At 46.8% G+C, this 27,694-nt stretch overlaps 1 protein-coding gene across 1 annotated transcript in view; it reads right to left on the bottom strand.

Moving 5' to 3' along the window:
* Positions 1 to 27,694, bottom strand: part of SEL1L3 (SEL1L family member 3) — a 114,291-nt gene that overhangs the window by 32,140 nt on the left and 54,457 nt on the right. Inside the window, exons 10-15 of the mRNA XM_084890501.1 lie at positions 22,736 to 22,947; positions 21,109 to 21,288; positions 10,572 to 10,691; positions 8,740 to 8,880; positions 4,560 to 4,622; positions 1,229 to 1,405 (exon numbers count right to left, since the gene is read on the bottom strand). Coding sequence (XP_084746627.1) covers positions 1,229 to 1,405; positions 4,560 to 4,622; positions 8,740 to 8,880; positions 10,572 to 10,691; positions 21,109 to 21,288; positions 22,736 to 22,947 — 893 coding nt within the window. The remainder of the gene's footprint in view (positions 1 to 1,228; positions 1,406 to 4,559; positions 4,623 to 8,739; positions 8,881 to 10,571; positions 10,692 to 21,108; positions 21,289 to 22,735; positions 22,948 to 27,694) is intronic.

Raw genomic sequence — 27,694 nt, 5'->3', positions numbered from 1 at the left:
GAACCTTGTTAAATGTAATGGTACTCAGATTATTATCATCATCATCATCAATATTATTATTAAAAGGAGGGGCTTCTATGTTACATAGGGATCCAGGTTCTGACTCCAAGAATGTATGATGCTGTCATATACATTTCAGAGCCTTAGATGCTTATTCTGTAAAATGGGTTTAATAGTAACTATTCCAGAGGTAGTTAGGATGACACGGACTGAGCATATAAACTCTTCGTGAGTGTCTGGCACAGAGAAGTGCTCAACAAACACTAAAGCTGATCACTGTTGTTTTCATTATTTTTAAATCTGTTCTCATATCAGGCCACTGCTGGCAACCAATTGCAGCATGTAATAATTACAAGAGTTTTACCCAAAGGTTGGCGAAGCTTGGGGAGCTCAACAGGGTTCAGTCACATGTAGTTTACATGTTGGAAACGGCTAAAGGGCACTTCCCCAAAACCTGAATAGGATGATTGTTAACTGCCAGACAGCTCAGGGCATTTTATTGCCTCCTGTTGGCCAAACACATGAACAGCTGTAGGCTATTCCCAAAACCCTTTGATACCTTACCCTTTGAAGTGTATATTTCCACCTTGCCTTGGGACAAATTGTGTTTAATAAAAGCCCGGGTCCTTGGTGAAGAAGGAGAGTCTTCTAGCTCCTTCAGCTTGAAGCTCCTCTGACACACACACACACACCACTCCCCCGCGCACCCCCCCTCCCCCCAGTACCTATCAAAACTATCTTTCGTCCATGGACTCCTTCTTAATCATCCACGCGCAGCCCTTTCTCCAGAATGCTGAACCCTTTGTAAGGCTGGGAAAAGAACCCTGGCAAGCCACCATACCGGAAGCCAGCTCTCTTCCAGCTCTACACTGACTGTTGGCTTCTTGCACATCCTCACCTTGTGTCATCTCCCCTCTCTCCTCAGTTCAAGCCTTCCTCCTCCAGGAAGCCCTCCTGACTGCTTTGGCCTTCAACATTTCCGCTTTCCAGAACTGTTCAGGTCGTATCAATTAGCACACTCTTGGCACTTGTCTAAATGCCATTCTTTGCTCTCCACTCTCTACCTTCCTAACTGGACCTTTTCGCCTCTCGAGAACGTGGTCTGCGTGTTGGGTGGTGTCTGTACCACCGCTGGGACCTTGTCTGGACTGGGCACACAGTAACCTTCATGAGGGTGTCATGAACGAGGGACTGCCCGGCTGCCCAGCTTGTCTCCAGTCTTACTCACCTGGTTCTTTCCAGGAACTCCTGGGAAAACGCCATCCAAGTACAGGACCCCAAGGTTGTAGGACGCGTCTGGGTTCCCCATTTCTTCTGCTCTTAACCAGTACTTTGCCGCTTGAACATAATTTTTCTTGAATTTGTGGTAATACCATCCCAGACCATTGACTGCCTGATGCAATCCCTGGATTGTAGAACGAGAAAGAATTGTTATTATTTTTTTGTAACAAAACCTAAAGAGAATCAGTTGTTGTGAGAGTGTTCTGATTGAGTCTAAACAAAACCTCTCCAGGCTCTTTTCTGGGCAGATGGCATGAAAGAGAGGCTGAGAGCTGGAACACATGAGCCCGATTCAGAGTCTTCCCAGGTGGCCTCCACACGGCTGCCGCTGGGATTCCTGCCTTCCAGCTCGGCAGCCACGCCGGCCCTGAATCATCACTCGGCTCCTCCGGGCTCTGACACGATGCCCTTGTCTGCAAAAGCCTTATTGTCCTGCAGCATCCACGCTGCCCTTGACATCCTTGCGTGCTCGGCTGCACCGGGTGGCTACAACCTGCCCTGGCGGGGACGGTTTCCAGGTGACCGCTCTGCCCATCTGCTGATGACTGTCCTGCACGCCAACGAACCCGCTAAAGAAAGTGGCTGTGACAGCCTGCTTGCAGTCACAGGTGCTTTGTGACTGCTTAGCGTCCCTGTTCGGGGCTGAGGCAGAAGGGGAGGGTGGGGAAGAGGGAAGAGGGTTTCAGAACGGAGTCTGAACTGGGGCTGGTACCAGGTGAGGGCTGGTTAGTGACTCTAGCCTCAAGCCTCCCTGTTCTTGCTGAATCACACTCTCAGGTGGCCTCTGCTCTCCTCAACTTTCAATGGCAGCCTCCAGCCTGCTGATTGAAGGCCTACAGCGGTGTGTGTGCAAACCTGGGCAGACGGCGCTCCTTCCTCCCTTCCTGCCCGACCCATGAGACCGCGAACAAGCAGGGGGGAAAGGAGCAGGGCAAACAGTGCCCTCGCATCTGCGAGACTTGTTAAGTGAGAGCCAAATCTCTTTCACCTCCCTTTTCACAAGCAAAGATCGGGTATCCCTTAACAGTAGATGCTAAGGTCCTAGCCTGCAGCCTTTCCCTTCTTCATAGCTCCCAAAAGGCTACACCTGCTGGTCCTCATGTGGAATCAGGGGGCCAAGAAGACCAAGAGAAAGAAGTGAACACAGCCCATCAGATGGAAGCTCCCTGAGGGCAAGGACCTTTGTGCTATATTCCAGGCACCTACATTGGTGTTTGGCCCAGAGTCAATGCTCAGGAAAGTATCCAACTGGTGAACCAAAGCCATCCTCGGGATGCAGATGCTCAACACAATGGAACCCAGACCCAACACCCTGAAGATCCAGAGTGGGTTCAAGTTTGGGGGTCCCCGGACAGCTGACGCTTGGGAAAGAGTCAGTGCCGTGGATCCACTCATTTCTTCTCGAGCCTCGCACAGTTCCCGGGGCGAGGCAGGCTCCCGATGAGTCTTGCAGAACTCGTGCCTTTCAATGATGGAATAGAACAGGCTGCAGTACGAAGAGGCAGGAGCCAGCTCTGGAGCAGACCTCCACACGGGCACACCCACATGGCTTGACAGTGCTTTCCTGCAGAGGCCACAGACTCATTCACAGGTGCCTGCCATCACCCCGATGTCCGCAGAACTCCTCTAGGAATTGTATTTGGACCCCATGCAGGAATCCCACAAGAAATCTTATTTTCTTTAAAAAAATATATTTTTATTGATTTCAGAGAAGAAAGGAGAGGGAGAGAGAACTAGAAACATCAATGATGAGAGAGAATCACTGATTGGCTGCCTCCTACATGCCCTTTACTGGGGATCGAGCCCACAACCTGGGCATGTGCCCTTGACCAGAATCAAACCTGAGACCCGTCAGTCCACAGGTCGACACTCTATCCAGGTAAGGCTTGTTTTGTTTCTTACTCATCCCTTGTTCCGGACATTTACTGCTCGGTCAACAGGTTTGCCTCCAAGTGACTTTTGGCTAAATCCAAAATATCAAACTATGAGCAACCTGCACTACAGCATCTGGCGCAAAGCAGGGGCTGAGTAACTCCCCACAGAAGGAATGAGTGAGTCTCACTCATCATTTTTAAGGATCTGACTACTCCTGGCCATAAAATGGCAATTCCCTCAATGCTCATCTAACCCGCCTAAAAACACACCCAAAATAGAGCACGTCAGATACCAGTGCTCCGCCAGAACGGCCACAGAGATGCAAATTTCACACCTGCCAGGAAAGACACGCTCACCCCTCACCGCCCCTTCCCAGCCCCACTTTAGGGCGCTCTGAAACTAGTGCCTCCTGTGACCAGCATTCAGCTGCTTTTCCCATTTCTGCACTGTGATTTGTGCTGGGGTCAGGAGCTGCTGTGCACTCGGAGGGGTTCCCTGCCCCTGGGTCCGATGCCCTCTTGCCACCACACAGGTGGAGGAGAGCCTCACAGCTTGCTCACTCCAGGCCCTCACTTACAGAAACAGAGAAACTCAGGGCTCCCGACAGAAAGGCAGTGAGGAAGAGCAGCCTGGGCACTGCAGGATCTGTGAGAGGCGAACACGAGTGGCCTTGGGGATGGAGAAGCAGTCAAGAGCCGGAAGGGCTATCAAGGAGGCCTGGTAAGGCTGTAACAGTACAGTGGTTTATACAAGTCTATTTATTTGCAAATCTACATGCATGTGCATGAGTAAACATGTGTGGCTGGGCACGCATTGGTCATATGATTCCATGCAGGGATATGTATGCACGTGTATGTGTGTGTGTGTCCACTCAACAAGGGACATTCTAACCCCCATTCTGTAGGGCTATATCACAAGTAGCAGGCTTGGTGACAACATTGAAGAGAAAATAGTGGCGAAAGCAAAATAATTCCTAAATCTAGCCCTAACCTTGATAAACAGGCCCATTATTCAAACAAGTGGGCCTTGGCCATGACAGGGTTAACCTTCCAAGGAATTAGGCTTTTGGTTTTTCTAATTCAATGGCATTTATATCCATCCACTTTCAAGGAGCCCCTGCTGCTTATTATGGGCAGCCTTGATTATAATTTTAGCCTTCAAACAAAATTGGCCTGGATTCTATTGACGGAAGGTGAATTCCGCTTTTGAGAGTTGCCGTCCCCATTGTAGCGGGTTTCTGTATGTGCGTAGCTCAAAAATGACTAATGTTGCAATGCTAGCAAACCCTCCCTCCCCACCCCATGTCTACCTTGGGGCTTTGTGGGGAGACGCTGGCCATTTACTCTCTCTAATGGGTGTGTGTGGTGCGAATGTTTTTCTCTGACAATATGCAAAAGTGTTACCTTGGAAGCTGCTTTCTTCATCAGCTCCAAGGCGAGCCGTCTGTTCTTTTTGACTCCTTGACCCTAAACAATGATAAACAGCAAAGATTACTAAGAAAAGAAACTCAGCATGCACTCAAAAATATCACACTTGGTGTTTCATACAAAGTACTTAAAAAAAAACCAAGAAAAAAAACACCCAAGCCTTCTTCATTATAAATCTAATCTTAAAGATTTCTATAAGCAGTGCTGTACATCATCATCATCATCATCATCATCATCATCATCATCATCATTTTGCTTCTATCTATGGAGCAGAGGCATCCATACTAAAGCCCCCATTTATCATCGAGTGACAGGCCTGTCTGTCAACCCACAGGTGCTGTTGGGAGAAGCCAGGAATGAGGTTGAATGAGTTTGGTCATCCTGGATGTGTTTCTCTGGGGCTTATCTAATCTACAGCCAGACAAAGCACTTGATCTGTGTTCAACAGGAAAGAGTTATTAGGCTGTCATCTGCAGTCCCAGGGCTCCTCACCGGAGTCCCCAGGGTGGGACATGTGGCTTCAGAACCAGCTTGAGAATTTCTCTGAAGGAGTAAGGACCCTTGGAATTAGCTGTGTCAGACACCGACAGAAACGAACAAGGTTCTTCCAGTAAAATCAAGTTTTCCCAGCAGAGGTGTTTTGTATACCATAGAGAGAATTGGCTTTGAGGTTCTTGTTACAAGAGAGGATCTCTGCGGGACTGTGCTGAGCTGTCTGCAGGACCATGTGGGGAAATGATGGGTCTGAGAATGAGATGGGGTGGGGGCATAGGGGGGTTTCCGTAGGTCTCTCTTGACATGGCTCTGACAAGAAGGATGGCAGGCAAAGAGGGCAAACTCACTCAGTCTGTTACAGACACCTCTCCCCCCACACATGCCCCTTGGAGTGGTTGATGGGGTCATACCCTATAATAAAAGGGCAATATGCAAATCGACCAAACAGCAGAACGACCGGTCGCTATAATGTGCACTGACCACCAGGGGGGAGATGCTCAATGCAGGAGCTGCCCCTTGGTGGTCAGTGCACTCCTACAGCGGGAGCACCGCTCAGGCAGAAGCCGGGCTCACAGCTGGCGAGCACAGCGGCGGTGGCAGGAGGACATCCACTGAGGGCTCTTGGACTGTGAGAGACCAGACCTCCCTGCTCCAGTGCACGTATTTTGTGCACTGGGCCTCTAGTATAATATAAGGCGATCAGGTTTTGCAATGAATCCCACTTTTACCTCTAATTAAACACTTAGCTCTATAGTAAAGGAGACAGCACTAGTAAGCATTCCTGTGTTTATTAACGAGGGTCCAGCACTGTCCCTTCATCTTTAATCCTCACAGCAACCCAGCCAAGGTGCGGCTGTCTTTCTCATCTGAGAGATCTGCCCAGAGTCACACAGTGAGTGAGACATAGAGGCAGGATTCGAACCCAGGCTGGAGGGCTCCAGAGCCCACACTTAGCATCCCCACACCGTATTTTCCCCTGTTTCAGTTCTGTGTTGAGAAAGTATCACGATTCATAAGCTCCTCGCAGGACACAGAAAACACGCAGACTATGTTTGTCTCTGTTATTTCTCAAGACCCAAAATAAAACTGTGAATCCAGCTGCAGGTTAAATTACACACACCACATTTCCATTAGACTTTAACTTACCTATTTAGTAAAACCGATGAGCTGAAGCAAAGTGGAAGATGAAAATATTTTTCAGACGTGCACCATTACTTCATTTAATTAAAGAGGGAGAGGAGGAGGAAGGGGATATGAGGCTATTTGGAATAACTGGAGATGCCCATGGCACAACCTTTTTTTGACTTCTGGGAAAGCAACAGGATCACAGAAGGTTGAAGCCAAAGTTGATCTTTTCCATCTTCTTTATTTTGAAGAAATAAAATGGGTGCTCAGAGAGGCTGACGTATCTGAAAACTCACAGTTAGATCTGCAACTAGAACTCAGGTACTCTGATTTCTAGGTCTGGGATTTTCCAGTATACTTGTTACTTAATCAGAAATGGGATAATGTCGTGCACAACGACTACTCATTATACTGAGATCTGAGTAGTACTGGAAGGAGGTAGGTGAGAGAAGTGTAAAGTCCTGGTACATAGTAAGTGCCGAATAATATTCACCGAATCAATTCATTGAGGTCAGATATGCAGTGGAAGTCAAAGCACCATCTTCACGTGGATGCAGAGTGGGATGGACTTGGCTGTTGTGGGCAAACCACAGCCACCAGTGTGGCGCCATCCTTGAATACAATTAGCCAGGTACCCACACAATACAGTAAGCCAAGTGCATGTTACTGCTCTTTCCCATTTGGAAAGCCCATTTTCTGTATGGGGCTGTTCACATGGAATAGACTTAAAGAGACCTTCTGGCCAGAGTTAAAAATCTTCCTTTAGTCTGAACTTCTTGGCTCAGTGGATACAGCGCCGGCCTGCGGACTGAAAAGTCCCAGGTTCCATTCCAGTCAAGGGCATGTACCTTGGTTGCGGGCACATCCCAGTAGGGGGTGTGCAGGAGGCAGCTGACTGGTGCTTCTCTCTCATCAATGTTTCTAACTCTCTATCCCTCTCCCTTCCTCTCTGTAAAAAATCAATAAAATATATATATTTTTTAAATTTCCTTTAATTGCTGATTAAGGGCATCCCTCATCCCACGTAGGAATGACTTAGTTAAAATGCAGGAGAATAAAAAAGCTTTAAGGATTGGAAACACTGTCACCTGCAGAGTATTTTATTTATGTGTCCGTCTCTCCCTGTAGATGGCGAGTTCCTGGTGGGCAGAATTAAGGTCTGAGTCGTGCACTCTGGGTAGTGGCCAGCCCCAGCTCTGTCAGACAAGTGCCCCTCCTCCGTACAGGTCTCTCCTGCCTTCCCCATCCGTGCATGAGCGCCCGGAGGTCAGGGACGTGGCTCTACATCCATATGTCCCTCCACCCAGCACTGAGCCCGGCATTTTGTCAGCCCCGAACGAGCGTTTATGGAACAAACATATGAATGTATTGGCTTATGGCTAAGAGTCAAACCATTTCTATGTTGATCTGACAACTGGAAAGAGAAAGTCCAGGCTATAAATCTGGAAACCATAACAACCAGTAGGTTTTAAAGCTTTGGGAGGTTAGGCACGTAGGACAGTCCTAGTTGTTAATCAGCGAGTGGCCACAGCTGTGGATCTGGAGGTGGGGCTGGCCGCGTGAATCCACGCCTTTGTTTGAGAACCCTTGCTATCTGGGGGGCAGCTGCTTCCTGTGGACTAAGGGTCTAAGGGTTTCCTGACCGGAGCCAACAGCTTTTCAGATTGCTCAGATTGATGAACTGATGCCTCTGTGTCTGGGGGGGTAGGGGGGTGAGGGGGGTTAGGGAGCACAGTTGCTGAAGGCAGACTGCCTGGGTCCCAGTCCCAGGTCTGAAATGTACCAGTTGTGCGACCTTGGGCGAGTTACAAAGCCTTTCTGTGCCCCTGTTACCATATACATAAGCCGCAATAATAATACACCACAGTGCCTACTTCGCCAGGTTGCTGTGAGGATTAAACGAGTTCATACATGTAAATCAGGTAATAAACGCTCCATCATTGTGAACTGTTATTGTTTTGTATAAAACACACAGTGTTTTATGGTTCTCAAGGCCCGTTCATCATATTATTTAATTCAGTGTTGTCCCATGAGACCGGGTAACTCTGAGGACACAGGAGAAGAGAGCCCTGAACTCCAACTCGAGTCCTGGGCTAATGCTCTTCCCACTTTCCCCCCTCTTCTCCGAGGGCTTGAGACCAAGAGCTTCGTTTGATCAACAGGACTGCTGGGATGCAGCCCAAACACACACTTTTTACGTGTGTTTGTAATTTAATGACAACACCGCCTGCTGGCAAAATTGCAGCACCTTGGGGGCTGGCGGCCACATTTCAATCCATAAAACATGGGGCGTCTCCTCCAGAATGCCACAGCTCTGGCAAAAGCAGAGAATCCAGGTGCCAAACCTAAGACTAATGACTAAAAAACGAGACCAGGGTACTGCCCTTTCGGCAAAGACCCCTCTTCCCATAGGAGCGGCAGAAGCGTACACCAAGGGTCCTCGGTTCTAGACACTGGCTGACGCATGCCTACAGGCAATGGCTCCGGAAGTCTGGTGAGAATGGCACAACTTGGGCACAAAATGAGTGACTCTTACCTTGAATAACACAATGGCGTAGTCGTATATTAGCGCGGGGTCCTCGGTCTCCAGGGCACCCCTGGCGTACCACTCGATCGCCGCCTCGGGATTCTTGGCCACGCCCTGCTGCCCCCAGAACAACATCTGGGCCAAACGTTGCTGCGAGACAAGAGCAATTTAGAACAACGACTTCCCTGCGTGATGCTCAACGTAAGGTTTTGAAAGGTGGGAGGTCAAAGCTGGCTTGTAATGTTTTCCTACTGAGAACCAAGAATGAGGTGGACACATGTTATCTTCCAATAGGGGTGTGTGGGGGGATGGGAGGAGAGAGCCCTAAAGGTGGACTTGTGTCAATGCAAGTCCTTGACACACGTTGAAAATGCTGCGTCTGAGTGTGCGTGTGTGCTTGTGTGTACATCCATGTGCATGGATGAATCAATGGCACCCAGGGCCAAACCACGTTGTCTCCTCTCTCCAGAGCCCCCGTCTAGAGGTACTGCCCGCCCTCTTGGCCCAGTGAGCAGCGTCGAGGCCTTAGTACATCTCTACCAAGTAGGGTGTCTTTTCCATGGCATCTATCTCTTCTTAGCCCAGCATTTGTCCACAAGTCTGGCTTCACAATTATACTCAAGACTGGGAGTCCTCTGGGGGATAGAAACCCCAAAATGTGATTTGTCTGCCCTTGTCCCCTCAGCTTCCACCCAGCAGAACTCATAGAAACCACTCAACAAAGTGAATGAATGAATGAAGGAAGAAGTATCCATTGCTGGGAAAGTTCACGCAGGCTCTAAAGCACCCGGAAGTGGACCTAGCAGGGGCCCTTCCAGACTATGCACTGGAACTCCTTCCTGCACCAGAAAGCATGCAGGCTGGGGACAGATGCCCAAGAATGGAGCCAGTAGCAACGTCTGTTAACAGTCTGGCCCCATGTGGGCCCCTGATTGTCCTGCCTTCTTTCTGCTTCTTTTCTCATCTCCTTCTTTTCCCTTCCCCTCCCCCACCCACTCTCTGCCAAATACAACTTCCAGTGAAGTTTCTCCTGAAAGGCTAGGAGGACTTCTACAGAGGGTGGGAGACACGTTACTACTAGTGTCTGAAATGTGTGCTTGTCAATGTATTTGTTCTCTGCTGTTTCCTTTCTCTTTCCATTTCTGGTCTTCTGGCCTAGCAGACCCAGAAGCATGAAGCTAAATCCCTTGGGAAGGAGGCCCCACCCTCCCGGTGCAATCAACTTTTGCCAGCTCCCATCCGGACCTCAGCTTCAGAGTGAAATCAAGGCTAAAAGGCAGATAGGGGACATTCCCCAGCCCCCTGTCCTTTCTAGTAAATCTTAAAAGTCCACCCAGAGACAAGACATGTTCAAGAGACAGGGTCTACTTTTTGGCACATAGTTTTCTGTTATTCTAGCTGAGTTCATGGCCTTCTTGATGCCCATCTACTCTCTTCTGCACTCCAAGATGCTTCTTTTTGTTTCTGTCTCATGCACGGGAGTGTCCACGGTGGTCTTTAGGACTGGCTATAAACACGGTGGTGCTGTCCCTGTCTGTGTTCAGGGCTGGACTACACGGCAGGCCTCCCTGAGTCAAGAGTGACCCAGTGACTTGCTTTGGCCAATGCAATGTGAGGAGTGACCTGTGCCACTTTCTGAGAAGAGGCGCCAAGAGCCAGCCTGTGCTGCCAGCTTGAGTTCCTGTGAGAGCTCAGCCCATACCAACGGCCACTGGACAGGTAGTGTGAGCATGGTGTAAACCAGCATTGTTTTAAGCCACTGTGGCTGGGGGATTTTGTTACCACGGCATAAGCTGGTCTGTCACCGCTGAGAATCTCAGGACAGTGGGCCACACCCTTACCTGCGCCGCCGCGTTGCCTCGGACAGCTTCGTGCTTCAGCCACATAAAGACGTCCCCATCTTCTTTGGTTTGTACCTTGAGTGTTTCATCATCTTTGAGTCTAATTGCTTCCACATATGCCTAAAAAGGGAGAGAGGAAGGAGGCAAGGAAGGATGGGAGGCCGGGAGGGAGGGAGAGAAGGAGGAAAGGAAGAGAAGGAGACAGGAAACATCTAAATGATAGGGGCATGCTCAAGATGGGACATCACTCTTCAACCAGGCATTGCTCAAGGAAAACTCTATGGATAATTGATAAGTGAGGGTTGTCCACTATATATGTCATCAGATCAAGTTCTTTCTAAACAAATGCATCACAGCCAATGTATCTAAATGAGGATTTTTGTTCCTATGGAAGCTTTTGCCTTGGGAGGACACAATGTACTATTCCACTTCCACTTCTGATGCATAAGCCTGTTCAGCAGTCTGCTCCTGTGCCTCCGATCTCAGAGCCAGATTAACGTAGCATCCGAAAAGGTAAATCAATATTTTCTAAGAATAACCTTATTTTTTTTATCCCAAAGTGTTATTATCCTGCATGACTAATCTTTTTTATTTAGCAGGCTCAGCTTCAGATACCTCTGGGCTATTTCCAAAAATTCAATCCACCTCGCAAAGAAGAGGGCGGGTTCGCTCCGAGGATGCACACAGGGATGTGCTGGAGGCGCTTGAGACCGACCCGCAGGGAAAGTGCACAAGAGGTTTGAATTTGTGAACAGCCTCCCAGGTCTCTGATTCCTCTGAAGAAAATAAGATTCATTTCTGAAGTATAAAATTTGGCTGTTTATAAAAAAAAAATGGACCCGTTGTTTCTCGGCTTCCCCTTAGGCATAATGAATCTATCAGCAGTACTGCAAGGAGTCCTGGCGAGGGCTTCGCAGGCCATGCAGCCACAGGCGGAGGGGTGGGATTGGATCTGGGAAGGAAGCCTCAGAGAACAAGGAAATGATTTCCCTTCTGGCCTCTCTGTTGGTTAGATTTATTTATTTATTTATTTATTTATTTATTTATTTATTTATATATTTTTAAATATATTTTATTGATTTTTTACAGAGAGGAAGGGAGTCGGATAGAGAGCTAGAAACATCGATGAGAGAGAAACATTGATCAGCCGACTCCTGCACAACCCCCACTGAGGATGTGCCCGCAACCAAGGCACATGCCCTTGACGGGAATCGAACCTGGGACCCCTCAGTCCACAGGCTGACGCTCTAACCACTGTGCCAAACTGGTTTCAGCTCTGTTGGTTCATTTTAGAAAGTACTTATGCCCTAGCTGGTTTGGCTCAGTGGAGAGAGTGTGGGCCCAAGGACTAAGGAGTCCCAAGTTCGATTCCGGTCCAGGGCACGTACCTAGGTTGCAGGCTCCATTCCTGGCCCTGGCCGGAGTATCTGTGGGAGGCAGCCAATCAATGTGTCTGATTCGCATTGATGTTTCTCTCCTGTCTCTCCCCATCCCTTCCACTCTTTCTACCGTAAAAATCAATGGAAAAATATCCTTGGGTGACGATTAACAAAAAAGGCAATAACAAATAAAAAAGTACTTAGATTCACAAACTCGCCTACAACCCCATTCCTGAGAAGGCAGTCTTTTAGCTGCCTTCTCCACTGTCACCATGTGGAGTCAGAGGTCCCTCAGGCACTGGGGCACTGAGACTTGGGGACAGTGCAAGGACTCAGAACCCAGCAGGTGGTAATTCCTGCCAAATGCCTGACTCGGGAGGCCACCAAGCAAAGGGCAACAGTGAGAATAAGAGCTCACGGGCTTTTATTGAAACCAACTGTGTGCTGGATGTTTAACAACTGTTTTTTGTTGTTGTTTTTTCCATTTGGTCCTCACAACAGGGCTGTGACCCAAATAACACTGTCTTCAATTTATACACAAAGCAAAAACCGAGGTGCAGAAGGTGAAGCCAAGGTCACATTGTAGATCTGGCCCTGGGAGCCGGGTTGGCTCCAGTCTGACCACAGGGCTCTGATCAGCTCCCTCGAGAAGTCCTCCACCAGCAATAAGAGCGCCTGGAATCCTGCCTGGGCACGAGCCACTTTCTTGTGTTATTAACTCTTTGCTAACCGTCTGGCTAACGAGCGGGTGCTTCAGCTTAAACTCCGGGGACATAGTCGTCTGAGACAAGCCTATAACCTCCTGACCTTGCACAGCTCAAATAGTGGAATTCTCACCTAGAAGTTTTTTGGCTGATTAGAGAATTTGGATTTTGAGTTGTTTTTCTTTTTTTTTTCCTTCTTAACTTGTTCAAAGGAAGAAAGAGAAGGGAAGAAGAGAGGGAAGGAGGAAGGGAGGGAGGGAGGGAATGAGAGAGGGAGGGAAGAAAAAAGAAAAAGGGAGAGAGAAAGAAAAAAAATGGGATGGATATAAAGAAGGGAGAGAAGGAAATGAAGGGAAGAAAAAAGGAAGAGAAGAAAAGAGAGGGAGGGAAACAGTGGGGGACAGGGGAGAGAGAAAGAGACAGAGAAAAGAGGATGGAAGGAAAACCCGCCAACTTGGCAGCTGGGCACAAAGGCCTTCAGCAGCGCCCCTTCCCATCACTTGCGTTCTCTGGGGGTGTGAAATGTGAGGGTGCAGTCAGACCCCGGGGAACTCAGTGCAGAGCCGTTTCAGGGCTTCCACTTAAACCAGCGACCTCCACTAACCTCCTCCGGGGCCTATAGGAGCCCCCATTGTGCACCTGCCTCTGTGTGTGTGTGTGTGTGTGTGTCTGTGTGTGTGTGTGTGTGTGTGTGTGTGTTAAAATCAGCTATCATGGCCGAAACTGGTTTGGCTCAGTGGATAGAGGGTCAGCCTGCAGACTGAAAGGTCCCAGGTTCGATGCTGGTAAAGGGCATTTACCTTGGTTGTGGGCACCTCCCCAGTAGGGGGTGTGCAAGAGGCAGCTGGTCGATGTTTCTCTCTTATCAATGTTTCTAACTCTCTATCCCTCTCTCTTCCTCTCTGTAAAAAAAATCAATTATATATATATATATATATATATATATATATATATATATATATTCCGCTATCATGGTTGGCTGGCTCCCAATAGGAGGTGTGTGTGTGTTCTTTGTTAAAATGTAACATTTTGGGATTTTAAAGTAAGAATGAGGGAATATTGTCAGTAACTATGGAGAGATCAGAAAGCAAGTACCCAAGATTTCCCCAAAAGGGGGTGCCACATACTATGCGGTGTCGAATGCAAGAGAAAGAGTTGACAGCCACTGCTCTGGGTACTGGCCGTCCACAATGAACACCGGTCGCATCACAAAGCACCAGAGTCAACAATAAATTACAGTCCCTTTGTGTTCATCACTGGACTGGACGCTGTGCACCCCCCAGCCTGCCCATCATCCGATCGGTAAACAATGAGCGCCAACTGTATGTCAAACACAGGGCTGGGCTCTGGGGCCAGTGATGTGAGTAGACAAGGTGCCTGTCTCAGAACGCAGTCTACTGGGGAAGCCAGGCCTATGACCATGTACCCAACACTCACCATAAGGGCCATGGTAGGGAGGTGCCTGGTTCCAAGGGTCATAGCAAAGGGAAGGTCAGGAGGAGGAGGTGAAGTTTGAGCCTTGTGTTCAAGTAGGAGAGGAGTCAGCAGGCAGGGAAAGGCTGGTGAGCATGGAGAAAGGACCCCAAGCAGAGGAGACCCAGCAAGGCCTGGAAGTGTGACCAAAAACTTAGTTTCTCCTGGGTGGGCACACCGGGTGGGGATGGCTGAGAGCTGAGGCTGGGGCAGCAGAGAGAAACCAGGCAAGGAGTGTCTCCTACATGACGAGCTGGACCTAGTGCTCTGGCTCAGTACTTCTCAACACCGGCTGCACATTAGGGTCATCTGAGGAGCTTTTACACTTCCACACACACACACATATATATACACCGAGTGGCCAGATTATTATGACCACCTGACGTTTATAGGCAAATTAGCCGTGCACTGCATCGTATGGGATATGGGAACTGAAGGCCTGTTCAAAAAAAAACCTTTGCTCTCTGCAGTTACCAAGATAAAATGTCTCCAATTCGCACAGGAACACAAGGATTAGACAGTCGAGCATTGGATAAAAGTCATGTAGTCTGAAGAATCACGCTTCCAGTTGCGTCATGCAGATGGCAGAGTGAGAATTTCGCAGAAACAGCGTGAAAGCATGCACCCCACATGCGTGAGTACAACCCTTCAAGCTGGCGGGGGCAGTGTTATGATTTGGGGTATGTTTTCCTGCCATGATTTGGGCCCTTTAATTCGTGTGGAACAATATCTGAATAACACAACATACCTAAGTATCATTGTTGATCAAGTTCATCCTATCATGTTGATGGCGTATCCCAATGGAGATGGCTTCTTCCAACAAGACAATGTGTCATGACCCAGTGCTCGTATTGTGCAGGAGAGATTTCAAGAACATGAGGGAGACTTTACCTTGCTTAAGCGGCCCCCACAATCACCAGATCTAAATCCAACTGAGCATTCATGGGACAAAGTTAAAAGAGCCATCAGGCAGCTGGTTCCACAACCATCAAATCTCACAGAACTATTCATGATAGTGCTATTCATCAGGCATGTGTCAGATTCCTCACATCACCTTTCAACATCTTGTGGAGTCAATGCCAAGAAGACTCACTGCAGTATTAAAAGCAAAAGGTGGCCCAACAAAGTACTGATGGGGTGCTCATAATAATCTGGCTACTCAGTGTAAATGCGTGTTATACGTCTGGGCCCACCTCACTTCTGTAAGATTATGGGTTGTAGTCTGTGTAGATGTATTCTTTAAGCCACCAGGTAATTGTGATGCGTAGCCAGGTTTTGAACCTCCATTATCGACAGCCCAAGTTGGCCTTTATGAGCATGGGAAGGGACAAGACTAGTGGCAGTTGGGAGGTATATTAGTTTGCTACGGCTGCCATGACAAAATACCCCAGCCTGTGTGCTTCAAACCACACACATTTATTTCCTCAGTTCTGGAGACCAGGAGTCTGAGATGTTAGCAGATTCAGTTTATTTCCTGAGGCTTCTCTCCTTAGCATGCAGATGGCCACCTTCTCACCGGATCCTCACAGGGTCATTCCTCTGTCTGTTTTGTCTGCATTCTCATCTCCTTTTCTTGTAAGGACAGAGTCCTACTGGATTAGGGCCACCTAATGACTCCACTGTGACTCAATTGCCTCTATACAGGCCCTATGTCCAAGAACAGTCACAGTCTGAGGTACTGGGGGCAAGGGCTTCAGCATATGAATGTGGGGAGAGGGCACATAATTCAGCCCGTACAGGAGGCTGTCACAGGGGCTCAGAGGAGAGGCGATGAAGGACAAATGTAGGCTGTAGACTGTGGCAGCAGGGATGGAAATGGGAAAAGACAAAACACTGGGAGAGAAACCAACATGGCGGCATAGGTAACTGCCTAACTGCAGCCTCACACAACAATTTCAAAAAATACAACTAAAATATAAAGTGGACATTATCCAGAACTACAGGAAAGTTGACTGACTGGAAATTCTACGAGAAGGAAAGAGAAAACCAGAAGGAAAATCAGAGGAGCTGTAAAAGCCTAAGGTACGGAGACACGTTGCATGCGCGGAAAGGACAGAGCAGGAGAGAAGGGGCGGCAGAGTGCGTGGCTGGCATTCTCTAGCGGGAAGGAGATAAAAGCTCCGGACTGTGCTGAACCCCAGTTCCGACAGCACTGAACCCCAGTTCTGAGTGAGACCCTGGGGGATCTGGGCTGTAAGGCGGAAGCTCAGGGGAGTGGCGAAAGGCAGAGCCCCGGAGTCACTCACATTGTGTGCAGAGGACTGACTATTGATTGAGCAGCTGGATTGCCCTAGCGGGAAGGAGACATAAGCTCCGGACTGCTCTTAACCACACTTCCAACTGCACTGAACCCCAGTTGCAGGCTCGTTGGGGGAGAGACTAGACTGGTAGCAGGTGAAATTCTAGGGCACCTTTTTCTCAGAGGTGCTTGCAGCGAGTACCAAAGGACACTGAGGAACACTGAGACTCAGGAACCTCATAGGGTGGGGCTAACCAGAAGCCAAGGCTGTAGGCTCCACCCTGAAACTCTGCCCCATCCAAGCTGAGCACAGAGGCTCTTGCAGTTTTCCAAGTCTAGTCAAATAAGGCTGTCTCCTGGCATAGATACAGCTGATCCTCCCACCCTACTCAGGGAAGCAGTGAAAATGCCAAAACAAGGAAACAGATCACAAACAAAAGAAATGGAGGACAAAAAGCGACTGGATATAGACTTCAAAACCACGCTTATGAGGTTTTTCAAGAATCTCATAGAAAAGGCCGATATAATAAACAATATCTATGAATATATGAAAAAGGATCAACTAGAAATAAAGAATACATTGTCTGAAATAAAAAATATTATACAGACTCCTAAAAACAGAATGGAAGATCGCAAGAATCAAGTCAAAGATTTGGAACACAAAGAGTCAGAGGACACTCCTCCGCAGAAGCAAGAAGATAAGAGAATCCAGAAAGTTGAAGATAGTGTAAGAAACCTCTGGGACAACTTCAAGCGAACCAACATCAGAATTATGGGCGTTCCAGAAGATGACAGAGAGCAAGATACTGAAAACATATTGAAGGAAATAGTGACAGAAAACTTCCCCCATCTGGTGAAAGAAATAGACTTACAAGTCCAGGAAGCATACAGAACCCCAAACAAAAGGAATCCAAAGAGGACCACACCAAGACACATCATAATTAAAATTCCAAGAGCAAAAGATAAAGAGAGAATATTAAAAGCAGCAAGAGCAAAGCAGGTAGTTACCTATAAAGGAGCACCCATATGATTGTCAGCTGATTTCTCAACAGAAACCATGCAGGCCAGACGGGAATGGCAAGAAATATTCAAGGTGATGAATAGCAAGAACCTACAGCCAAAAATACTCTACTCAGCAAAGCTATCACTCAGAATCGAAGGCCAGATAAAGAGTTTCACTAATAAAAAAAAAGCTAAAGGAGTTCATCACCGCCAAACCAGAATTATATGAATTGCTAAAGGGGGTTCTTTAGGAAGAGGAAGAAAATAAAGATAAAAATTATGAACAACAAATATGTAACTATCAACAAGTGAATCTAAAAACCAGCGGAATTTAAAAAACCTGATGAACAATATTAACTGTTGAATATAATAGAATCAGAGGTATGGAAGGAGAGTGGACTGACAATTCTCGGGGAAAAGAAGAGTGGGGGGTGTGGGAAGAGACTGAACATAAACTGTGCACCTATGGATGAGGACAATGGGGGGTGGGGAAAGGGCAGAGGGTGGGGTGGGAACCTGGTGGAGGGGAAAAAAATGAGGAACTCTTGTAATAATATGAACAATAAAGATTTATTTTAAAAAAAAAAGAAATGGGAAGAGACAGAATGGCATGAAAGCTGTTGTGGACTGTAATTGATCAGATGATGGGGGGATCAAAGATGGTTAAGGTGTTTGTGGGAAACCAGGGGAGGAGATCCTGGGCTGCCTTTGCGGTGAAGATCGAAATTATGGGGTGTAAGAAAGAGCTCAGATGGAGAGGAAGGTTTGAGCATCATCAGCATGTAGAGAACTTGAAAGCGGGGTGTGGATGAGCTGAGACCCCCTTCCTGCTGGCAGGCATAGAGAGAGGAGGCTGTGGACCAAATCTGGCGGAAAAAATAGTGCTGAGAGACTGAGAGGAACACATCTGTGATTCAGCCACAAAAACAAACAAAACCCGAGACCATCTTCTTTCTCTGCAATCAGAAGCGGAGCCCCATGAAACCGTAAAGAAGTGATGTGAAGTGAGGATCCTCATAAAGGAGATGGAGTGATGGGAACCGAGAGGTACATAAAAGAGATAATGACACAGGAATCAAGGGAAGAATTTCTGACGGGTCCTCGGCTGGTTAATTAGAGGTCTGGCCTCCTAGATCTCCTCCTCTGCTACGTGCTGCCGCCGAGCTAATAGATTTCTCCACAAAAGGACATTTACATCAACGTATGACACCTGCTTAGATTCTCAAGCAGCCATTAATTACACATTCTTAAGAAAATGAGCTATGATGCAACTCTTCTAACTGTGTAATTCGTATTTAGCATTCTTAATCAGACGACTTTTCAGCTGCAAGATGGATCATTTCTATTCATCTTCGCTGGTTCTGACCAATTAAACATTTTCTTTCATAATCATAACGTTTCATGTGTCAAATCTTCAAAAGGAGAGGATCTTGTTAGAAACATACCATTTCCCGTTGCTAATTTATGCTGAATTAGGATTCTTAAAAGTTATATTATACATATAGAGCATCATTAAACATATCCAGGCTTAGTAGAACAATGGCCAGTATTATTCTGTGGCTTGATTTTGTATGAAATGTTTTTTCAGTAGAATTAAAGGCAAAACTTTATCAATTAAATTAATTCCTGTCAAATGGCGATCAAATTTTGCCCTTGGCCCATAAGCACTGAGAGAATACATATGATGATGATAAGAATGTGTAAGTTCATTGCAAAGCAGTCACTTTCTAAAGGAATTGGATGTCTACACCGACAGCCCTTTGGTGTTTTATAGCCTGACTCATGTTTAATGTGCACCGACGGCATGTATCTCCGAGTCATTTATTTCATAACTGCACAGCGGTCACTGTGGATTTCTTTTCCGGAAACCATCCATTCCCCATCATCAAAGCACACGGTTTTTGCACTGTGGGTTTCTGAGGGCACAGTGAGGGGTCTGGTTCCCAATTAGCTGCTCAGCCTGACTCCACGACCCTGCCCTAGCCAGGCCCCTCCCCTTGGCTCACAGAGTATAAGCAGGGAAAATCAGGAGCTTATGGCTTAGGGCAGTGGTCAGCAAACTCATTAGTCAACAGGGCCAAATATCAACAGTACGATTGAAATTTCTTTGGAGAGCCAGATTTTTTAAACTTAAACTTCTAACACTACTTCTTCAAAACAGACTCGCCCAAGCCGTGGTATTTTGTGGAAGAGCCACACTCAAGGGGCCAAAGAGCCGCAGTTTGCCGACCACAGGCCTAGATCAAGGCCAAACCCAGCAATGAAGCTTATGTACTATCTGCGGCTGCACAAACCCAGGCCCCTTGTCATTTATATATTGTCTTCAGCAGAGTTGAGTAGTTGCAACAGACACTATATAGGCAAAACCTAAAATATTTACTAACTGTCCCTTTACAGAGAAACATTGCTGACTCCTGGTGCTTCCTCTCAACCATCTCCAGTGCTAGACGATTAAAACATCTTAAATCCTTTCTGGAGAAAGAAGGTATATATATATATATATGTATATATATATATATATATATATATATATATATATATGTATATATATATATATATATATACACACACTGAGTGGCCAGATTATTATGATTTCATAATAATCTGACCACTCAGTGTATATCTTATATAATAAAAGGCTAATATGCAAAATGTCCCCTTGACCAGGAGTTTGACTGTCAGGCCAGCCAGCCAACCGCTCATATCCCCTCCCCCTGGCCAGGCTGGCTGGATCCCACCCTTGCATGAATTCATGAGGCACTGGGCCTCATACACACACACACCACACACACCACACACACCACACACACTCTCTCTCTCTCTCTCTCTCTCTCTCTCTCTCTCTCTCTCTCTCTCTCTGAGTGGTCAGATTATTATGCATTCAGAGATCATAATAATCTGGCCACTCAGTGTATATAAAACACATTCCAAGAAGCTAACTGCATCAGGGTGTGCCCCACTGGATACAAATCTCTGTCATCTGGAGACATCCTCCCTTTTTTTCTCACACTGTCTCCTTTCCTCATACCTTTTTATTTGCTGCCACCCATTCAAGTCTGGAAACAACCATCGGTTGGTCTAACATAATGCACTACACTCTGTGAGTTGATATGAGCCATTGATAGCTTTGCCCAAGGAGTCAAAGAGATTTGGGAGCCTGCAAAATTAGGTGCTGGAGTTTGTGCCAGCATCACAGGCTGTCAGTCACATGGGACCACTGGGCCAGCAATGGGAATGACGCTTCTTAAGGCAGCCAGCCGTGGGAGCAAAGCTAGGGACAGAGCTTGCTTCCTTATGTCAGAGACCCTTCTTGCTCATTACATACTGATAGGAGCCCTTGGTTTACTATCTCTCCCCCCTTCCATTTGACGCAATGTCCCCTAACATCTTTGGACCTACCATGTCACATGGTCTTGGAACCAAGTCAAGACACCTATATTTGTGGTACACATTTTCTTGCAAAATCAAAATGCGTTCAGGGCCAGATCTACCCTTTGTGTACTAGTCTTCCCATTCACGAAAAGCTTTTCATGGACACATGGAGGATGGTTCCCACATTCAGCCTGAGAGCACAGACAGGAAACAGGAAGTGGAGAATGCAAGAAAGCTTTGCTCTCCATGCAGTGACGCTCACCCTCAGGAGGCCAGCGGAGGTAGACAGCCACAGGGGCACCTTATGAAAATTCAGGAAGCCTTGGTGGGCAGGGCCACGACCACTTCCTCCCACTTGTCTTTCGTACCTGATCTCCTTGAAGCGTGTGCTGGTCCAAGGGAGTCTTTGTGGCGATGTTGCTGTAGTAAGCGTAGGATAGCTCCCAGTCCAGGGGGTAGTCGTCAATCCCCTGGAAGTGTTTGTACCCAAGATTCATTGAAGACAGCCTCTCACTGCCCTGGCCTCCGACCAAGCTATACAACATGCCCTGTTAGGAAGAAATGGAGATAAGGGTCTTAAAATCCAACCACTGAAAGGTCGTGGGGTCCGTCCTTATAGGATCCTAGTCATTCCAAAGCATGTTAACAGGCCTTAAAAATCTCTTTAGAGAAGGCACAGCCACAGATTCATGTTTACAGATTCCCAGATATCTCACCTTCTACATGTCTAATAGCTTAAAATTCCTTGATTTTTGTCCTTCTTCAGTGAAAACTGGGGCCTTTCCTACCTTCTCCAGAGTATATCTGTGTATCTGCCCATTGTTTTAAGGGTCCCTGGTCTGCTTCAGCTATACCTTCTATGGCCAGGTGATCTGAAGCGTGGGCCATGTCCCAACCTCATGCACTCAGAATGTCAGTGTTAGGAAGGGTCTTTTGAGGTCAAATGATGGAACAGCCTCATTTCATAGTTGAGGAAATAGAGGCCCAGAGAGGTGAAGTCATTTGTCTATGGCCAACTAGCCAGCCACTTTATGACAGAGACAGGGCTAGAATCTTCTAGACTATTCCACCTTGGTGGGGATTGCCTCAGGGACTCGGGAAAGCATGCCATCCCTCACGAGTTTCTACAAGCCAGAGTCAGGCACAAAGGCATCACCGAAAAACAAAACAGAAAACGGAGCCACCTGGGCCTGTCTAAGCAGTAGGACTCTCCAAACCCATGGTGAACAAATCCAGAAAAAAGGTGACCGGGGACCGTTCAGCAGCACTTAACACAAACGTGATTCTAAATGTTACGCAAGGGACATGACACATCTGGATCCAGAAGCAAAAATGAAACCGGCTGGGATAGCTTCTATTTTGAAGGCTGGATGTGTCAATACTTGGTTTCTAGGTCCACATGACTCCCCTTAGCTAAGAAGTCATGGGGTAATGGTCCCACAGCCAGAACAGTTACAAGAATTGGGTAAGAAGTGCCTGTTCGTGAAGGGCCGAGATTCTGGTAAGCCCTGCCCAAACTGTTCCTTAGCATGGACCAGTCACATCCCAGAGCCTAGGAAGGGACACTGAAAGCCAGAGCCTGTATTGAGCCCAGCCCTAGGATATTGATATTTTCTTTAAAAAAAAAAAACACAACTATATTTCTATGAATTTCAGAGAGAAAGGGAGAGAGAGAGAGAGACACACAGATAGATAGAAATATCAATGATGATAGAGAATCATTGATTGGCTGCCTCCTACATGCCCCCCCACTGGGGATCAAGCCTGAAACCCAGGCACATGCCCTGACAGGGAATCAAACTGTGACCTACTGGTTCATAGGCTGACACTCAATCACTGAGCCACACCGGCCGGGCTAGGATGTTGGTCTTGATGTAAAGATTCGAAAGGAGATCTGGAGCATGCATCTGTCCAGGTCCACCGGGGGCATGAGAGCATTACGCTGCAAATATAACGTGGGTGATGGATACCCCGGGAGCCCATGAAATACTCTACCTGCAGCCGATCCCGAGGTACGTTTAATCCAATTTCATAAAAGACCGCGAGGTAGTAGGATGCTTTATGATACCCGCAGCAGCTGGCATCCATCAGGAGGGGGACCACGGAACTAATGTGGTGAAGACCATCAACACTGGAGAGTCTCTTTGCAGCCTTCTCAAACATCATCCCGCCGATCTCCAGCACGGACTCACGTTGGTGCGTCGGCACTGTAAGTCACACAATTCACAGCCCACGCAATTAGTTACCGTGGGATCGACGTGGCTTTCGACAGAAGAGGGAAAAGCCAATTAACCCCCTCCCTAAGGTATTTATATGGTTGGTTCTGCAGAGCCCTAAAATATACCACCTTGTGGGGAGATAAATCAAACCCATTGGGGATGCCACGGTGTCATTCTGTAAATAGCTTTTCCTTTGGCACCAAATGGCAGCCTAGGATCCCGGGGAAAAGGATGTGCCTTATATCGCTGAGACAGCACCTTGGGAGTAATTTACTCAACTAGTATAAGTCATCACCCAATCAGGATCACCGAAACTTCCAGGACCCCCCCCCCCCCGCCTAAGACTCTCTGAAGAAGAACGTATTTTATTTCAGGATTAGTTCCTAGGTGCTGTCCTAAAATGTTGAGCCACAGAAACTTGCTTTGAGATGCTCTCCTATGTTTTTGTCTCCAAATTTTCTCGTGGGTTTCTAAACACAATAACTAGTCAACGTTTCTTGAAGGCTTACAAAATGCCAAATTAGCAGTATGTCACGTCATCTCAACCATTTTATGAGGTGGTACTATAATTAGCACCCTCATTTTTTTTTTTTTTTTCAGAAGAGGGGGCCGGAGTCTGGAGAGGTCTAATGAACCTGTCTAAGGTTATGGTAGCTGGAGAGTGGCTGAGCCCAGCTTGGAGCCACCTGAGAGGTGGCATGTGTCTTTCCTGCTAAGCTTTGGGGAAGGCCACCGGCCACCTGCGCCCAGAGCTAAGAAGTCACATGTCCTGGCTCCTGGCACTTCTGCTCCAGCCCTCACAGGGTCTGAGCCATTACTCTCTCCATCCCGTGGTAGGTGCTGAGAAAGAAAATCACATCACTGAACAAATGGAATTTGCTCCTCTTTCTGTATTTTTTAATCCCTAAAGAAATAGTGGCTTTTTGTAAAGAAAAAAAAAAAAATCAAACAGTGATTTGTATAATATAAAAACAGAAGTTCCCTCTGTCTCTATCCTTCTTTCCCTGCCTCCCCAATTAAAACCTACTTATTCTCAGGAGATTTAAAAACAGGGCCCTTTTTATCATTAGAAGTAGTCACTGTTTCAGGGATTTTGCTTCAAAATTACAATAAACTCCATTAAAGTTTTCTTCACTAATTAAAAATGGGCTGTAAACAGGCAGCATATATGATTCTAATGAAGATTTTGAGAAAATGCTGCGGCTTTAGGATATTTTAATAAGAATAATCATTATAAAATAAGAATTAAAAAAAACAATCAAGTAATTCAATATGTTTTTGTGTCAGGGGTAGCAAAATGATTCTCATCATTTAAACAAATATTCTCCCAAGCTTTCTTTAATAGTGAGGGGAAACACTGTTAAAAGCTTGGTATGCATGCTTCCAGACTTTTCCTTTGCACTGACAATAATTCATATACACATCTCTTTGCATATATGCATACACATATTTCTTCCAAAAAGTTCCTATAGATTCTGACCCTCAGCTTTTAGAAATTAACCATATCTCAGCCCTGGCTGTCTGGCTCCATTGGTTGAGTGACATCTCATGATCCAAAAGGTTGCTAGTTCAATTCCCAGGAAAGACATATACTCAGGTTTCAGGTTTGATCTCCAGTTGGGGTGCATAGGAGAAGAAACCAATCTCTCTCTCCTCTCTCTCTCTCTCTCTCTCTCTCTCTCTCTCTCTCTCAAAAATCAATAAAACATATTTCTTTAAATTAACCCTATCTCTCCCTCAAAAATCAATAAAATATATTTTTTTTTAAATTAACCCTATCTCTTGAGTATCTGCCAATGGCTGGAGGCTCATTCATTCTAAAGCTTAATAGGTTTGCGTTCTAAAGAAGCGCTGTTGTCCTACCAGTTTTCTATTTTTAGACTCCTGGGTTGCTTCCCTTGGTTTTGCTATAACCAACAAGATGGCAGGGAACATCCCTGAATAGTTCCCTCTGCTCACCTGTGGGGCTATATCTGAGTAACAACACCCTTTTCCACCAGGAGTCTGGGATCACATTCTGGGTGTTCCCTTTGCCAAGCTGAGAGGATTCCATCCTGCTGCCCAGACAGGCAGGATGTGAACCTTCCCTGGTGCAGTGCCTGCAGCACTCTGACAGAGCTGCGAAATAAACCCTACTTCTGCTTGTACTCATGTTTACTTTTAAACTTCCTCCTATTCCTTTCTGAGGGATACTTAGAGAGGAAAAGGGAGGAAGGAAGAGAGAGAGGGAGAGAGAAAGAAAGAGAAAATAAGAGAGAGAAAGGGGTGAAGGAATGAGAAAGAGACAGAGAAAGAGAGAGAGAGAGAACACCAATCTGAGAGAAACATCCATCAGTTACCTTCTGAATGCTCCCTAACTGGGGATCAAACCTGCAACTCAGGTATGTGCTCTGAGTTGAACCAGCAACCTTTCGGTGCATAGGACAATGATGCTCAACCAACTGAGCCAGCCACTCCGGCCCGGCATTATGTTTACTTTGAAATATGTACTGTTTCCGATGCCCTTCTGTCCACATTCAGAGCAGGGCAACATTAGCATTTTGTTAACAACTCATCCCTGCCTCACCTGTTCTGCCGAACTCCAACCTAGATAATGAGTTCTGCCCGAGTGCCCATGGGAGAGAAGAGACTCCGAGGAGCGAAGAGACTCCAAACCAAATGAAGCTCCAAATGAAACACTCGCCCCGCCGACCCCTGGCATGGAACCCCAGAAATCATTAGCAGAGTGTGCAGGTAGCTGGGGTTGCTGGAGAATGAGGAGCAAAAGGGAAATAATTCAGAAGCTCTAAGCCGTGGTTCAAAAACACTCGGCACACGGAAACGTGGGCAGGTGGAGACAGCTTCGTTAGCTCTTTCACATATTAAAATTACCCCCCCCCCCCCAAATATACCAATCAGTATTTCCTCTGCAAAAGCATCTAAACAATTTTCTGCACTAGTGAAAGTAATAACAAAACAAAACAAAAAAAATAAGTCTAGAGTAAAACTCCTTTTTGCACGTTTTTTAAAGTTCAAATTCCAACTGTAGCACGAAACCCAAGCCATGATGGCACTGGTGGTAATGGTAGAACTGGCAATTGGAAAACCAGTTTAATGAAACTGTTAATTTCACCCATCTGGTTTCGCATATGCATTTTTCCTAGTCGATCTGTAACTGAAGAAACATGCCTTGTTTATGGAGATTAATGGCGTAGTGGAAAACAAACAAAACAGGCAGAAAGAGACACTTCCCCATTTTCTTCTTCCTGCATCAGAAGCTGAGGACACAACCGACATCACCAGTTAATTAATCCTGACTGTTTTCCCAGAAAGCACAGCGCTGTTTCTTTCCCTCCTTTCTCTCTTTTATAGCAACGTCATAAGGTCACCACCCGGTGTGCCGTGATCGTTAAAAGAGGCAAAAAGCAGAAAATGAGAAGGTAGCCACTGGCAAGAGGGATTGCGAATTCAGAAGGCGAAAAGCAGACTCATTTTCTTGGGAGACGCATGGGGACATCAATAGGAAAGTCATTTTTCGTTCTAAGCTTCCAAAAGGTGTAATGCATCCAAAGTAGAAGTTAGAAAGCGGTGGGGAAAGTGAAGGGAGAAAATGTCATTTAACCAGAAAAAGGAAGATCTTCGCCAAGTTTACTGGTCTAAAAAACCCAGGGTGTTCCTCATTTACATTCTGGCCAGGTGAGTGCCACTGGGTTCCTGAGACCTAAGGGGGCAGCTGATTCGATCTCAAAAGCAAACTATTTGTTCTTGACTGTATTGTGCTCATTTTCTGGTTTTGGACATGGAGTGTCTCTCCCTCCCTCTGTCCCTTCCCTCCCAGCTCTCCGTACTGTCATCAGGGATTATCTGGGCAGGAAAAATAGGGCCTCTCTTTGTACTTCTGTGAGTTAAAAAAAAAATTATAATGTGTGCTTCCTTAAATAAAAAAAAATAAAGATGATGGCTCCGCAATGAACAACAATGAAATAGCCCTTAAAGGACACAGTCTCCTGGAGTTATTATTTAAAAAATATATATTTTATTGATTATTATTATTTTTTTTTTTTTTACAGAGAGGAAGAGAGAGGGATAGAGAGTTAGAAACATCCATGAGAGAGAATCATCGATCAGCAGCCTCTTGCACACCCCCTCCTGGGGATATGCCCGCAACCAAGGTACATGCCCTCGACCGAAATTGAACATGGGACCCTTCAGTCCTCAGGCTGATGCTCTATCCACTGAACCAAACCGGTTTCGGCTCTCCTGGAGTTATTAAGTCACATGATTTCCACGCTCTGTGTTTCAGGGTCTCCAAATAAGCACTGCGATTGTGGGCCACAGTGAGAAGAGTTAATGGCAAATTAGAGTGAAGCCAGGGCAGCCGGCAACCTCGGCATATTGTGCGGAGGCACCTCTTCCCCTGCGCTCAGTTCAGCTTTGCAAAGCCTGGGGCGGGAACGGGCCCTGGCCCTGCAGGGAAGCACAGATGGTGTCCGCCCTGGGGGCCGAGCCCATCCTCAGACTTGGCCTTCTCCCGAGAACCATTTGCTGGCAGAGCTCCTATTTCCCGGAGCCACAGGCTCCGAGGTGCATAGGGCAGGATAAAAGGGAGCAAGGGACCAAGCAGTTCTGTCCTCAGGCAGATGTCTGGAGGGGCCGATCAGCTCACCTGCATCCCTCACTCATCCTTCCCTTTCTTCAGACCCCACCTACACCGGAGTCTCTGTGCCCTTTCTCACTTCTTCCACCACCAGCTCTC

Source organism: Pipistrellus hanaki (assembly GCF_964339955.1).
Source record: "Pipistrellus hanaki genome assembly, chromosome: 1".
In the NCBI taxonomy this organism is placed as follows: Eukaryota; Metazoa; Chordata; class Mammalia; order Chiroptera; family Vespertilionidae; genus Pipistrellus; species Pipistrellus hanaki.
This window is presented reverse-complemented; position numbering and strand designations above follow the sequence as displayed.